The sequence below is a fragment of the Lathamus discolor genome, chromosome Z (genome assembly GCF_037157495.1).
Source record: "Lathamus discolor isolate bLatDis1 chromosome Z, bLatDis1.hap1, whole genome shotgun sequence".
NCBI lineage: Eukaryota > Metazoa > Chordata > Aves > Psittaciformes > Psittacidae > Lathamus > Lathamus discolor.
In genome coordinates this window covers 82,293,021-82,309,909 of record NC_088909.1, presented here as the reverse complement: position 1 = coordinate 82,309,909, position 16,889 = coordinate 82,293,021, and the positions used below count along the sequence as shown (strand labels likewise).

General features: G+C 36.6%; 1 protein-coding gene across 1 annotated transcript in view; it reads right to left on the bottom strand.

Annotated features, from left to right (window-relative positions):
- Positions 1-5,518: 5,518 nt before the first annotated feature.
- Positions 5,519-16,889, bottom strand: part of LOC136004811 (histone-arginine methyltransferase CARM1-like) — a 58,231-nt gene continuing 46,860 nt past the window's right edge. The window contains exons 7-12 of the mRNA XM_065661687.1: positions 15,862-15,952; positions 12,567-12,648; positions 10,631-10,716; positions 9,117-9,206; positions 7,423-7,560; positions 5,519-5,612 (exon numbers count right to left, since the gene is read on the bottom strand). Of these exons, the coding sequence (XP_065517759.1) occupies positions 5,519-5,612; positions 7,423-7,560; positions 9,117-9,206; positions 10,631-10,716; positions 12,567-12,648; positions 15,862-15,952 (581 nt within the window). The remainder of the gene's footprint in view (positions 5,613-7,422; positions 7,561-9,116; positions 9,207-10,630; positions 10,717-12,566; positions 12,649-15,861; positions 15,953-16,889) is intronic.

Here is a 16,889-nt window from a genome sequence, read left to right as displayed (position 1 = left end):
ATCAGCAACTCCCTGTAACTCTCCCACCTTTTACTGACAGGTCACCTAGTTTGCATCAGGGTCACATAACTAAGCACCTAAATACACAGGAGTCTTTTGACCTATAGGTGTGATTTTTAGTATTAAAATGAGGTTATAATGACAAAAATTTACCAAAAGGGCACTCAATCATGGTTTTCTCATGGGAAACATCTTTTGACAGTTGTTTAGGTTTTGTCAAGTTTAACAAACTTCAGGGATAGTCTTTCTGGTTAGAAGTTCTTTGATCTTATTTTTCTCAGTCTTATTTTTTTAAACTCTTCTTTTAGGTTTTGTTTTTCCACATTCTGTGTACAAGGCGAAAGCCTATTGTGCTTTTTGAGTCTGTGGGATGCAAGACAGTATGTTGTTTTTGACAAGATTAATACAGCCTCTTCAATTATAAATGAGGAAATGATGTATTTCATAATGTGGTCAAATCTGTTCAAGAGTCTTACACTGTAAAAATACATTATCACTCTTTGCTCAGCATCCTCATAGTTCTCCTTTTGTTTCCCTACATTCTCTAGCACTCGTTAATGTTGTCTATAAAAAACCAAAACAAACCACCACCATTTGTTGCAATAAAGTGTTTTCATTAACATGTGGTTTCAAAAACACTTCACAAATACATTCTCACATTTATATCCAGAAAGTCCTATATGGCGAAAACAGTACACTGTAGTCCTTGAAACTAGACTCCTGTACACTTCAAAATCACCAACACTTCAAAGCAGGACAAAAGAACATGTTAAGCAATAAGGAAATTGAGACAGTCACAGAACCTTACTTCAAACGGCAAATGTTACAGTACCCAATGTCAATCTTCAGTTTTAGCATGCAATCTGGCATCAAGTGAAGTCCTGATGTAAAGTGAAATACAAATACCAGTACTGGATCATTCAAATCACTTCAAAGTAGCAATCACTGAAAAATTCTTTGTTCTTGCTAGTGAGTAGGGAATAGATCTTTTCTATTATGTATTGAAGGTGCAGTTATTAGATACATACACCTTTTGCTCTGGTATTAAATAAAGATACAAGACCTGACCTTGCTGTCTGCTGCATTTGTTTTTCCTCCCCTTTATTTACTCTTTTCCTTAAAAAAACACTGAAGTCGCCACATAAAATGTGCAATGTAAGGTTTTTCCCTATTTTCCTTAAAAAAGGCTTTGTTATACGAACACGTTTTAGTCTCAAACCACTTTTAGAAGAGGTTTGAGACTGAAATGCGAGATCCAGACAGACGTGTAGGTCAGCAGGAGACCTGCTGTACCTGCTGTAAGCTGAATTCAGATTCAAATTCCATACACTCCTTTCATAATTGCTGCAGAAAATCTGCCGAACTCTAGAAAACCATGAACTACAGATGCCTGGTGTTTAGATTTGGACATTCCTGGATTTGTTTCCTTCTTCCATATAAGCATAAAACCATCAACAGACTAAATAGGATACATACCCAACCACCAGACATGGGATCAGAAATCTTATTACACCGATTATGCCGGTTAGAATGATAATTTCTGTTATAATTCTGAGGCAGCAACCCACATTAAATACTATTGTTTTAATATATATTTATATTTGTGTAACAAAACAGTATTTTATTGTGCAAACTACATTTTTATACTAGAAGTCTCTCACCTGTTGTATTAAATGCTACTGGAAATAACAAGGCAACAATTTTCCGGCACTAACTTCAGTGGCTTCATGGCCGAGGCCATAAAGTTCATGTTACTTTTACAAGTTTCACAGTTTTAGGGACTACTTTCCACAATCTCACAAACTACATTTAAATAGCTGCAAATTGCTGTTGGCTTGGAGCAATACCTCTGAAACTACAGCTGTTTCTTAATTACTCCCAGCAGGTGTCCTTTGCTGCTGCTTTGTCCTAATGTGGCATGTAAGTTTCTGGGAGAAGGGTCAGAAGGGTCAGTTTTCCTGAGGCTTTTTGTTCAAACCAGGCTTCCAACAGTGCGTGGAAGGCTGAAGGCTGGTTGTATTGTGCTAGAGGTATCACTGTAGGTATGTTTGTGGTAGTAAAATGTATAAATTTCTGATTCGACTCCAGCTCATTAATTCACCCCTAAGGCATATACTTTGAATGATAGAAACATACTCTAGAAAAGTCAGTATGTGCTTTTTATGGATAACATTGTCTGGAGGGAAATCACATTAAAATCTACTGTTACTCTATAGTCTTCATCGTTTGTTAGGTACACAAGCCAAAACTACATTTTCCTATAACTTCTCACAGAGCTACAGAAAAAGTGAAAGTCACACATACCCTATCATACAGTTCTATATCTCACTATGCTAGGAGTAATTCACAAATATGTCCTGTTACATTTCTATAGGCATAGAGAAATTTCAGAACAGTTACAAAGCATATGTAAGATGACTTTAGGCTCACATCTCAAAATGAACCAAATTAATGAGTCCATTGAGAGGAAATTGAAGCATTTAACAGACTGCCCTGGTGAGCTAGAGGATTACACCAAACATTGAAATCTGGACTTAAGTGCTGAGTGTTTAAAGCACAGGCACTACATACTGCTCAAAGATCTTTTGATGTGTTACATATACAGACACGAGGTAGGCTTTGTTCAATAATTAAGAATACTATGAAAAATATAGGCAAAACAAGCAGCAGTGAACCACTGTGAGCTTACTGTAAAACAGAAATATAAGCAAACACAGAGATACAGTTCTTGTTCTATACCAAATGAACTTTGTGAAATAAAATTGAGTCTGCTGCAATTCATCTCTACATGTGAACACAGGCTAAATTACAATCTAAAATAAAAACAAGGATGGAACCACATATCCCCTTCTCATGTGACTCACATACACAGTTACATATGGGTACAGCTACAGATTGGTTTTACAGAAGTACCAGTAGGCCTTCTAAGACCTGAACTGATTTTGGTCTCATTGGTTAATCAGCTTGGCGAGAATCTCACTTCTGTTTTCAGATGCTGTATCTTATACATATGAGCTATGTATATATTCTAGGCAAACCTAAAAATAGATGAAAGAATAAAACAGTTATAATAAAATATGAAGTTCTTTGATAGCTTACCGCACTAGCTGAACTAAGCAAACTTAATCCTAATATAGCTTTTATTTTACTCTGGAGAACTATTGACAGGTTTTGATATTTAATAAGGACTTTGATGAAATTGAAAGTGTTAGAACACTCAGCCAATGTATGTTAGGTAAGTCTCATTGGAATAAAGCTAAGAAATCAGTGCTTTGTTCTGTTACTGGATTTATTAAATGCAGTGTGATTTCAAATTTAAATTGTAATTCTTTTCATCTAGATTTGCAGCTGTGCAAGCAAGTGTAATACGTTATCAAATCCACTATATTTTACAAATGGAGATAGATACTTTCTTTTGCTGTTATGTACAGTGGCTCAGGCCGTTGCTTTCACAGAAATTAAAGGCTACCTAGTTCAGTCTTTTATTTTCACCTTATGCTATAGAATGAGTATGGAGTTGTTTAAAATGTCTAGCATTGCCTCTACTGTCTATCCCTGTGGTACAGAGATAAATGTTTGTATCAGGGACACTATAAAGCAGTGATGCAGAAGAGAGGTAGGCTGTATGTGTTGGCATAATGTCCCACATGCACAGTAATTTGCATGTCCTGGTTTAAAACCTAGATTATATTTTAATTTTTAAAAACCTTCCAAATGCCTTTAAAGTTATCTCATGTTTATAAATAAGCATTTTTCTTTTGAGAAGTCTTCTTTGCCCATGGGGGTTTTTTTTAACTCTTTCAGAGTTTTGGTAATTGCTATGGGAGGGTAGGGCAGAATGGAGAAGAATCAACAAGCAGAAAAACATGGAAACAAAGAAAAACCCACAAAACCAGCCAAACAAACAAACAAAAAAATCCAACTAAACTAACAAACAAACAAAAACAATGGAAAAAAAATCCAAACCCCCAACAAACTCTAATGAAGCCTCATAGGAGAAACTTATTAAGTAAGGTCAGAGTGTTATAGCAGGATTTCACAACTAAGCACTCTTAAGAATTAATGCATAAAAGAACAGCAGTCTATATTATTGAACTCAATACGGTTAATAGGCTAGCAACCATGAAGTCACACAGTGACATTTTTACATTCGATTTTCAAAATACAATAATTCTTCATATAATTTAAAGTACTTTCATATGTAATACACAATTTGACCATTTTCCCCCCTGCTTTCTCACAAATGAATAGGATTCTGAAGGTGATTTCTACATTTATAGAAGTTAAAAACACTTAACAAAAGCTTCTTTTTTTTATAAATGAGTAGACTTTTATCATCTTTGAAAAATCGCACTCATGCGATGGGTGTTGAGAGTTAAGTAGGAGATTTTAGAAGAGTAAACTAACTGTTAACCATCCTCACAAGAAGCATTTTTATTTGAAACAAGTATTAGCCAAACCATGAACATAAGCAAGCTCGACTCTGTCCATGTCACTGGTCAAATCTGAAGAAATTAATCTTTTCCAGTGCATGATTTTATTTATAGTTCTTGCAAGTCTTCCATAAGCAGTCTCTATTAAAAGGCATTTTTACGAACTTAATCAAAAGGGCCGCACTCTAAAGCCAAAATGACTGGTGTGCTCCAGATTTGATGTACAGATGAAAATTAATTAACTTTAATCAGAAACAATGGAATTTTTTTTTTTATTGGATTACTGTGAAATTTTCATATAGGTCTGAATCAAAAATTACGAAGTGGGGAGCACATAATGAATAAGGGAAGCATTTTCCATGGGTACCCTCTGGAAAAATCAATTCCACCAGCTGAATTTAGCTATTTTTAGGCCCAAATTCAGCATAAGAATAAGAAAAAAATACAGCCCATTTTTCTCAAAAATGTTTTGGGTTTGTGGGGGTTTTTTTGGTGGGTTTTTTTTTCCTTTTGGAAGAATTGATGGCCCCTTCCTCCTTGTTTTGATCTGTAATTGACTGCTTTTCTCCAAAATAAGGTGCTGCAGCAATGCCTAATGGAGGCATCCTGTTAGAAAGGATTGCAGCATGTAGATTTTTTCTTTACCTCCTCTCATGTTTAATACAGAAAGGACAGGTTCTTCATGTGAAATAGTAATGCCAATATTTATGTACTTAGCATAATGCATCTTGGCAATATTACTGGTTCCTTGAATTATAATGATGTGCATCACACAACAGGAAACAGCAAAATATTTCAAGTATACATTCATTCACATAAGTATATGTCTACTATTTTAGCAAAGCAATGAATCATTACAGTTCTTAAATAAAGCTTTTTTATTTCGCTATTTTGCACACAGCCTAAATAGAATTTTGACTTACATATGTAACTACTGCTAATACACAGCAAGGATGCCCTCATACCTGTAGAAATAACAAACTGTAAGAGGTCAGAAACTTGTTGTTCCCCAGTAGGTGTGCTTTGCTTCCTGTCATACAAGATGTTACTACTCTACAAGGGCATACTTTAGTCATAAGCATGTCTTACCTAAAAACTGGATTTTTTAAATCAAGAATGTTAGAAGATTTAATTCCTGTCTCATCCACCATAGCCACAATGTGAATATCATAACTTTGTCTGCATGGAAAGAGAAGTATAAAAAAGAGGTAATGGAATTAAAACAACTGTAACATCTTGTGTGAAAAATACCAGTGTAGTTACTGTTTGAATAATAATCACCTAGTAAAAGAAGCAAAGAAAATTTATTTACAGTGGGATCAGTGCAATTGTGTGGTTATTTAATCATCTCAAAATAAGTAAAATATGCAAGATGCTTAAGTGATTTTAAAAGTTTGCATCTGAACAACATAATTTTACACTGATAGTATTCAATTTTCTCCTTTTCTGACAGAAACACTATAAATTTCCACATTAGGTAGTACAAACAGAGTATTATTTCACAATAAAAAATATCTAACTGGCCTGAATAGTGAGGTTCACTATTGTCATAATCCTGGATTTCACCAGGAAGGATATTTTTCACCCAACTTTTTGCAAGAAACTGAGTTTACACAGAAAAGTAAAGAGGACCAACCAAGCACCTGAGAGCATACCAGTACACTGAAGGTGACCAAAGCTGGTCCTCCAGCATGGAACAGCAACTGTGGAGTTACACAGAGGTCTTATGTAGATCATGAAAGCAGATTAGTTTTGTGGCAAGACCTGTTAGTTCAGTGCTAACACATGGTTAAAGTACTTCTCATTCTCAGTCTAGGAAGGTCACTAGGTTGGTTGTTCTGAGCCATTCTACACTTACGTATTATGTATTGACATACGTATATCCTAATGCGCATTGTGTATTGACAAGCATACTAAGCTACCACTTAGTGGCATACAGTGGTTTTTTATACATTAAAATATGAATACATTTTCTGTTTGAAAGAGACATATCAGGATCTGTTTTATTTAGAGGAGCTTCTGAGGAGAAGGTCTGGAAGCTTGACAAGTCCAAAATCAAGCATCCTTTCCTGATGTGATAAAGAGCCCTGGAAGTATTGCTGACAGCTTTGATGTCACTGGAATCATCTGACTGGTGAGCATGTTTCCCCTGCCCACCCCCACCCCCCCCCCCCCCCGAAAAATCACCTTCCTACACGGAGAAGGCTTTGTTTTCTGTTAAAACTACATGTACCCATAAGCAAACCAGGCTGCAACTTGTGTGACCCAATCATTTAAGAATTATTTTCAAAACAAAGATTAGGGGTGGAGTTACCAAACATTTGACTAACAGGAGGTTCATCAGAGATGTCTGAGGAGGAAATATGCCCTTCCAAAAGCAGCTGTCTTCATTAACTTCCGTGAAAGGACAACACCACATGGAAAGCACCATTCTTAAACACGACAGCACTTTTTTTTTTTTTCAGTATTAAAAATGTAATGGATTTGGGATCAGCCCCTCTTCTCCCTGTCTCCTTGTCTTGCTGAGAGACAAGGAACCCCAGGGCTGCAGGCACATCACCAATCATATCAAGACATGGTCAGACCAAGGCCATGGTAAATGTCTGGCCACTGCCAGGTCAAGGTATGGAAAATGTCTGGACATGACCTGAGAAAACTGCTGTGTGTGAAAGATAGCAGAGTAGGAAGCTGACCAAATCTGCAAGTGGCATTGTGAGGGAAGGCAGGACATGACACATGGCTAAGGAGAAGGTTTGTGAGAAAGTACCTCACAGGTAACTCTCATTGAAAATTGAGACCTTTTGGTGATCAGAGTGTCACAGGATAAAGAGTGCCTATGTTAACAGTATCAGTGATACCATATAAATTGGTTATGGTACGAGAAATAGCAAATGTGGGTACAAGCACACACAAAATTAACTGGTATCTTTTGTACCTCTAACAAGAACAGCCACACTACAAAATCTGCTTCTGAAGCTTTTACACTTACCGCTTATTGGCAACAAGTAAGACTTTCCCTGAGAGAGATTCCCCCTCTTTAACAAAGAGGGGGGTCTGAAGAAGGCAACGTACTTGATACCAGTGAGTGAGAGGTTCTGTCGGCGCAGTGGATAACCAAACAGTTACCCTGAAACAAACAAGAAAAACTGTGTAGACTTTCTCTCCTGTCTTCTCCTTTTGGAAACAACTTTAAGTTGTAAGACCTTTATATATGTGAGGCCTCAACTGCTTATAATAAACTTCAAACAGCCTTCAAGTAAAGTGGCAAAATGACCCTACCCTATGTTGGGAAATCAGTATATTATGCCTCATGTTCTTCCTTTATCTGTACTGTGCCTGTCACCACCAGATTTGCATGCCTAAGCCAGTTGCGGGGATTCAAAAAAGAGGTACTTCAGACTCCTGTTTTCTTTTATTTCCACACTACCAGTATAGAGAATATTAATTTCTCTCTCCTCTTACTACAACAGACAATTTCAACAAATTACAGGAAATTAAGATTTGTCGTGAATGTAGCAATGTGATTCTTCTCAGTGGAAGTTTCATCCTTAAACAACACTCTCCAAGAAGGTCCCATACCTAGTTTTCACTTGAAAAATGTATTTCAATAATATATTGAACAAGGGCATAGGTTCAGAGAAAAGGATAACACGGGTAATACCATGAGACCAATCCACTGAGATTTCAAGAGCTAAGACAAAGAACTTCCACAGTTCTAGGAACACTAAAGAGCTGCTGATTAAATAGTTGCCTATTCCAAAATGGAAGCCTTCTGCGTGGAGGATTTCAGTCAGTTCCTACAAGTCTGCAATTTTATCTACTGTTATAACTGATGTGGAGCTTTTGGTTCCTTTTTTAAGACTAAAAATTTTCCTAACAGCTGTTAAAGTAAATAGAAATGCAGATATATCCATTTTCTTTTAATGGATATATGATTCTGAATTCTTGACAATCCTCATTTCAAAGATTAATAAAAGGCATTTATCAACACAAATAAATAGAAGTGCATTTTACAATATATTGAAAAAGTCACCTCATCTAAACTAGATCAATTTAACTGGGAAATCAAGAAATCTTATCTAAGGGCTAAATACAGATAGCTGAGATCTATGTATTGAATACCTGAATAAGTTTATCTAATTATCACCCATTCACTACAACAGATGAATGTCCCCATTTTGAAATAAATGCCTGGTGCTGCAGTGAAAAAGTCACCCATCCAAGCCTGGTAAAATTTTCTCTGTTTCCATTTTGTTGGTTGGAACATACAACCTGCTCTGCCTTTTGCCCACAAACAAGACCAGCCCAATTGAGAAAATCCAGTTTATATTCAAATGCTGCTGCTATACTTGCAATGTAAAACAAAAAGGTATAAAATATTGAAAAGAATCAGTACTGTGTGGAATAGTATATTTCACCCCCAACAGTTCCTGGATGTGGTCTACAACAGATTATGTGTACCCTAATCAACATGGGAAGCAAGATCACCATGATCTTGTCATACTGTTAGCACTAGGTTATTACATTTCTTATTACCTCCACAAGGCATCCTTTCTTTAATATGAAGGAATTACAAACAAGGTTAGCACCAGATGAAGGTCTAATTCTGGAACACTTTGTATGAAAGATATGATATCCCCCCCTGTATTTAGTATTTCATAGGAAGAAGGAAAAAGTACTTACAATGATCCTACAAATGCCACATCAAACCAGAATGCCAGACCGTGGATTAATCCAGAGTGTGTCATTTGGAAAACAAAAGGGATTTCCACTCTGCAGAAGAAAAAACAATATGCTGCCAAAGTAATTTCCAAAAAGTACTGGAAATTCCACCAGAAACTTACCTTGTACTAACTTACGTATTTCCATTCTCATTCATCAGTTTATGTCTCAATTTTCTGTGAATTTAAAAGGATGTGTTCTTTTTCTGTGTATCAATAGAATTAACCAATAACACTGACTCTGGTGTTCATTTTTTGTGTGCCTTGTTCAATAGTAGAATCAAATATGCTTCTACACAAGTGTTAATGCATCATTTATGGCAACACTGCAGTCTGCTACAAATATAAGGGTTCAGTCCTTCCAGTCGAAAATTTCCCATTCCCAGTGAAGGACTTAGATTTAGTTTAAATACTAATTTGAAAGGAAAATGTTCCATTTGAAATTTGACAGACATGACTACTACTGGAACAAGAAGGAAAAATTAAGCTGCTTGAGCAAGAGCTGGAATAATTTCCCTTCCAAAAGAACTATTACTGGCTATGTAGTTGAACCCAAATCTCATCTAATCTTGTTGAAGTATAGAATAAAATTAACATTCAGGTAACAACATGTTAGTTCTGAGACTCTCTGAAGCAAGTCAACACTAGGCAGATGAAACTGGAAAGCAATTCTTCACTTGTTTCCACCATATTAGAGCAATTCTTCTCTCACTAGACCATGTTGTTTGTACAATTAATTCTGAGTCATGTTGGAAACAAGGGTTCAGAATTTCAAAGACTGCCTGTGATATTTCCCCCTTACGACAGTGTCTTGCAAGGACTTGAAGTACTCCCTCAAATTCTCCCATACGGGACATTTTATTTCACAGATGTACTGAGAGATGTACTTGTGTCATTCTGGGACACAAGGAGTGCAGGCTTCTTTACAGATAAGATTTGCCAACTCATTGGCAAAGTTAGATTTGAAAGAGCTCTGGAGGGAAGTGAAGAAATACAGCTGATTCCTATTGGACTGGAAAATGTTGGCTTTTTTTTTTAAAAAAAAAAAAAAAAAGAAAAAAAAACATATACACGAGAGTTCAGCAAGGCAGCTTATGATGACACCATTTGACAAGCTCTTTTAGGATACCTACTCAGAAAGACAAAAATTGCCTTGTAATTAAGTTTAAATGTGCCCCAACATAAAATGCTAAGAAGTAAACACTGTCCTCCAGAGCCCATTTTATCCCTTTCAGAAGGAAAATTTTGTGAACCAAGTTCTGGTGTTTTACAGGCTTACCAACAGGCTTCTCTGCTAATCCTAGACAAAATCATGCAAACGAGCTGGTCCAGTACAAGTGGTGTACTTATTATTCTGGCATGCCACCTTCCCTCCACCATGTCCACTGTCAGAGCCTCCTCTGTTTCTGAGTACCAATGACCAACAGCCAGTTACAAAAACGAAAGATTGAGAGTGAACTTCTGGCATCTGCTGACCTGTGCAAATCCTCCTCAGCAGCTTCCAGGAAGTTAACAGTGTACTTCACTGTCTGGGCCATCAGAATTCTGGTGTCAAAAGTATCCTATGTGGGTTAAAAAAAAACCAACAAAGTTGCGAAAGTTACCATTCTGTCTTGTCCACATATAAGCTTCCCTTCTGTTAATAAAAAAGGGGCGGGGGGGGAGTGGAGAAGATAAAAATCAGCCTTCACCACAATGAAGTCATTTGAAACGTTTCCATTTTTTAGCATCCCTTAGAACCCTGTTAGATTTTGCAACATTGTCAGGATTTAATATATCTGATAGCTCACATACTTATCAAAGACTGTTTTATTCAACCTAGAAATAATAAAATTCTTTCAGAAATTGATCACTTGTTAAAAAAATAGGTGGGTTTATTATACTATTTTTTTTTAGTTACAAACATTTTAATATGCTTTCTGCACTGCACAGTTGAGTAAAGTGAACTTAGCTGAACTAAGCATGGAAATACTTGAAAATGAAATTATCAAGAGTAAGCAAATTTACTTAATACAGATTGTCCTCTAGAATAAAGTTAGGAGTCACTCAGCAAACAAAAACTTTTCCCTTTATTTTTCTGTCTTTGATCACATGTACTAATCCTAATCTATCACTGCTCACAAGCTCTTTCTTAAGTAAAGCATACTTAACATAAAGGCTTCTACCACATCTCCCCCAGTGAGCCCATCTAAGAACTAAAACCAGCCAGGAGATAGTGATTTTTTTAAAAAGAAGTGTCAACTTAATGTGGCTTTTATTTGGCACTGCATTTGTGGTGTTCAGGGTAGGAAGAATCTCAGCTGAGAAATAAAAGCCAAATATGTACTTCATACAGGGTGCAACTGTGTGCCACTGGCCTACATATTACTCCATTCTAGTCTTAGCTTGACTGACAGTCAGAGAGCCAGCACTGAGAATGACCATGCTATAGTCAAAGATACAGCTTAAATTTGTGAAGACGAGTCAGTTTTCTCTTATCCATTTTGAGCGGCAGAAGCAGCCAAATGCAAAAGGTCACATCAGTAGTCTAACAGTCTTTCCAGATTTCTGGACAGGCTTTAGGGTGTCCATGTGATAGCAGCTACACTGCTATCACTGCTTAAACTAGTTAGCCTAATGCTAGCCTAGATATGCTAGCTAGATATGTTGCAGTTAAATTTCTGAGAGTGAACGTTTTCATTGCACCTACAGTGAAGCATTATGCTGGGGCAGGGGTGGGTTTTAAAGGTTTTTCCCCACAGAGGTGAGAAGGGTTTGTCCCTCATTCTTTCTACCTAGCTACCACCTAGACTTTTACTAAAAAGAAGAAGGGCAGGTGCTAGATCCATGGAGATTTAATCTAGCACCACTAAATATGTAGAGATTTAAATTTTTAATATGTAAATATTAAGCATTTGATATTTACATATTTAATTCAATATTTAACATTGAACATTAAATATTTGCATATTAAATATGTAAATATCCAATAAAGTATGGCTATTTACATATTTCAAAAAGGGTTGTTTCATAACACTGAAACCTGTTTGCTTGGCTGCATTCTCTTTTCCTTTAACTTGTGGATCAGAGATGGGAAGGGAAAAATCAAGGTCAAGTCACTCGTTTAGGAGACTGGAAACACTGAGGGAAGCTAGTTGCATGTTAGGAAGAGAATTGTTCACATGCTGTAGCTTCCCAATATGTGCAAAACTCTAGATATTTGTTACTACAGCAAAACCAGGAATATTGCATATAGTATTTAACCTTTCACAGCTCCTCTGTTCACACTTGCATGCTCCTGGCTCTCAATTCAACTCAGAGCCACAGAGCTCTGCCAAACAAGGAGGCTATCGTATCTGTAAGATCTAGTGGAGGGGACAAGATAGCGGGAAGCCAAACCACGAAAAAATAAAGCCCAGGCATACAAACCTACCACAATAGGTTGTCGGAAATATTCATCCACAGCTGCAGCACGCAGACTAGACAGATTGACCCCATAAAAGCATTCTTGGTACCTAGAAACAGTAACACATGAAATGTTTAGGGAAAAATGTTTTTTCTGGGTTCCAACCAGAGCCAGCAGAGTAACTGCAAATGGCAGGTGAAGTCTGGTGAAGCCTCTTTTCCTTTTTCCTGTCTGCCAAGAGGCCAAATTGCAGCCCTCCTGAGCTTACCTTCCATACAGACATCCTATACAGCACTGAGGTGACATGATCCCATCAAATGGATATACGGAGACATTTCACAGTATGCTTCTGAAAGAGTCCACACAGCAAGCAGAGAATAGGGATCAGGGCTAGGGCATTTTAAGCTACTTCTGTAATCTTGAGCTATTGCAGAAACAGGAGTGGACCTTGTATAAATCAAAATAATGATAAGGACACCCACATTACAGGTCTGTTCCTTTTTGTGGAGGAAAATAAATCCTATACTAACAGAATGGGGAAAAAAATAGTATTTTTATCTTACTAATTTATGAAAATGTGCATTTAATGTATATTCAGGCTATTTCCAGTATGAAATTTGAAATTAAAATATACATGCTTTCAGTATTCCTCCTCCTGTGTATAACCCTCTTATCAACTAGTTGAAAAGCCTAATAGGTATCTTTATTTCCAGACAACATAAACAAAAGGAGATGGAAAGGGGAAACATAAGGAAACTCAACTCACTGTGGTGGAAGTGTCATCTAGATACAAAACCACGGTCAAGAATTCTAAGTCTTAAGAAGCATTTAAAAAGGAAAACTTAAAGCACTTGTCCTTATTGTTACAGTATCATACAACTCCTAAACTGCCATAACTTTTTCTAAAGTGGATGAACTAGTCTAAACCAATCTGGCAATATCTCTTTAATGCTGGTAAATTCTGCATTACTAGTTCTGTGCTAACTTCATAAAGGGAAGATGCCCAAATGACTGTATGCCTTAAAGATCTCTTTAAGGAAAGAATTCAGATAAGCACAACAGAAGAGATCATCTCACACCAATATTTGCTAGTCATCTTTTACCCTTTTCCATATGTTTGCTGTACTGTATAATTGAGTTGCTTATTTGTCACTGAAGAGAAACACAACCAAAATGCACACTATTTTAAACAACTTGCTACATATATTTATGCTTTGTATCTTTCTGTCTTTGAAGAGTTCCACCAACAAAGAGAGCAGTCTGCTCTTCTATGGTAGACTACACATTATCACACTTCTGGGAATGATAACTGTTAAATACAAATTAATAAGCAGCTCTGAAGCCCAACAGTAAGCCAATCTATAGGCATCAAGAGAAAAAAAACATACTTACACAGTCTCACAACTACTATTACCATATAGATACAAGGCAATAATTCTAAGTGTTTGGGAAACATGTAGCCTTTCCATTGTACAGTAAACAGGCTACACTAACTGCTGCATCTAATGTTAGAACACACAACATGACTTTTGGATTTTGAAGGTTTTTAAAGGCATGGTGCCTTTGCCAGGTAAAAGTTGGAATTGAAAATCTAGTTAGTTCTTTCAGTCCTTTGCTCAAGTACCATCATCCAACCAGATTCAAAACCATATCCAATCTCTAAGACACATGATATGGATTTAGCTATATAGGTAAGGATTTATTTCACACAAAACACATCCTCTGTTCCAAATAACAAAGCTGGATAGTGAATAAAAGCTGTTTCTTGAGGCCTGGAATCTGAAGCTGAGGACATCACAGGCTTTCACCAATTAGTTCCTGACAGTTTACTGCAAACCCCAAGAAGACCCTGAGGAAGTGGTTTGTCTGAAATAGGACTTTTATAGCTCTGGATCTATCAGAGTATCCAGACCATTTAGTATTAAGAATGTGAATGCCCTAGAGTGGTGCAGATGCAGAACTACTTGCACTCTCAGAACATTGTTATCCCATATTTGGTTGAAGACTTTAAAAGCACTAATTTGTTGGTCTTTAAAGCACTTAGTAACCTCAAGGATATTTAATCTTCTTGTACTATCAATGACCTGGCCATGCATCCAGACAAAACTACAACTACGTGGATTGATTGGAGGACTGATACTATCGCCCTCTGCTCAGGAGACATGTCATGTATATAAGTAAAAACAACAGGATCTTGGGGAAGACCAGAATGACAGTTGAGATGCAAATCTTATCAGAATTTAATTCTACCTTCTTTTTTTCATTTTCTTAACACAGAGAAGTACTGTTGCATTTTTTTGTGATGGTAAACATACAATGCAAACATTTTATAGCTGGCTCAACTACGCAATGAGACAAACGACCACAAACTGGCTGTATAAATTAACATTGCCAGCAAAGGATTCAGCATGTAAATTACTCAAATTTCTCGTGCTCCTTTAATCACTATAGAGATAGTAAGATTTTCTCATAGCTCTACTTCAGAGACAGCTAGAAGAAATCTTCTAAGTATAAGCAGTTATAACCTGGTGCCCAGGACACTTGGGCGGGGAAGAAAACTGTCTTTAATCTAAGAAACCAACAAATAGGTTGATGAGCACCAGTTAATGTTCACATTAATTCCACATCAGAAGCTGAAAGAACAGTTGAAAGACTGCAGTTACATCTTCCAGAAGATTTAAAATAGTTAACCCAGGAGTTCCACAGTACCTTTCATACAAAACCTTTAAATAATGATCTATAAATTAACCAGTATGTATCACATGAAGAAGTTTACAAATAAATGTACACTTTGCTGAAATGGAATCATCTCAATTTCTCCTCATTAGAATATCTCTGCAGCTGTTTCCTCCCATATATAGCGCAGCAACAGTGTAACGGTGGATAGTAGCAGTAGGACGCTCCAAGGCAAAAGGAGTACAACTTCAAGTTAAAGCTGCATGAAAAAATTTGGTGGACAGAATATAACTACCAAATTGGAATTTGTTCAGGACTTAGGAATTAATACTTATTCTCTTTATACTCTTAATACTTATTCAGGCAATGATCACCATCTGTAGCGTAATACACTTTGGTATAGCAAAGGAAACACTAGCATCTGATTCACATTCATCTTTCAAAATGGGACCAAGTCAGCTGTAGCCCTCCTCAGAGGTTCTTCAGGCTTGCACAATAAACAGTATGACTTTAGGACAGAGCAACAGTGAACACAGAAAACATAAAAGCATTCTCTTTCAATGATGACAGTTTATGCTTAATCAAAGAACTGATTTAATTTTAACCTCTACCGAATCTTTGATACAAATGAAAAAACAGTCATTACCAAAAATTGGCTCTGGAGAAATGTTCCATGTACAGCTGCTCATCAGAAAAAGGAGCCAAATGGATGTCACTGAATGTTGGGAACATCATTCCTAGTACACAGAAGACAACATAAAGTGGTAAGCCAAGTGTTCAAGAAGTTTTTGGACAATGCTTTTAAATAAATGGCTTAGTGTTAAGGTTGCTCTGTGTGAAGTAAGGAGTTGGACTTGCTGATCCTTGGGAGCCCATTCTGACTCACGATATTCTGTAACTGTGTCCTCCCACAGACATCTCTACAGGGATGTCTTCACTAGCAGGAAACCACTAGTTCAGAAGCAGCAATTTGCGTACACTTCAGATACCTTAACGTTCAGTTTTACTGATATATGGGTTACTGAAATGTGAGTACGCTAAAGCAGTTAGTAAAAAAACTAATCTAGAACAATGTATAGAAGAGACCACAATACTTCATAAAGTCCTAACAATTTTATGGTCTTATTTCAAATATTTGAATTATTTAACTTCCTTCAAAAGTGAAATGCTAGCTATTAAATACCTTCTCAACACTCTCCAGTGGAGTTTTAGCACCTTCTTTGCTTATAGTTAACCTAGTAAACAAAACATCTGTGTGAAAGATTTGCTTTAAAGGTCAGACTTGAATTAAACTGCAGGGTACAGTTTTGGTCAGATTTGGAAAAACTGCCATTAGTGAATGAAGTAGTTACATGCACTTTACTCTTAAGAGTTTTATCTGAGAAACTCATAACACTTCAGAGTAAACACTGAAAATTTTACAGACACAAAAATGTATATATACCCTTTTTTATTCTTTTTTTTTTCCTGAAGATGATGAAGCTGAGAAACCAATTTTTTTTTCATACAGTGGCAAATTTGTAACAGAGCAGGGAATGAAATCCTGATCTACTACATTCTAATGGATCGGGAAATCAGAGGAATTGCCTTCCATTATTTTCTGTAGGCAGTGCATAAGGCTGCCTAGCAACTTAAATGACAGCTTTTGTGTTCTATTGTGCATGCATCAATGGA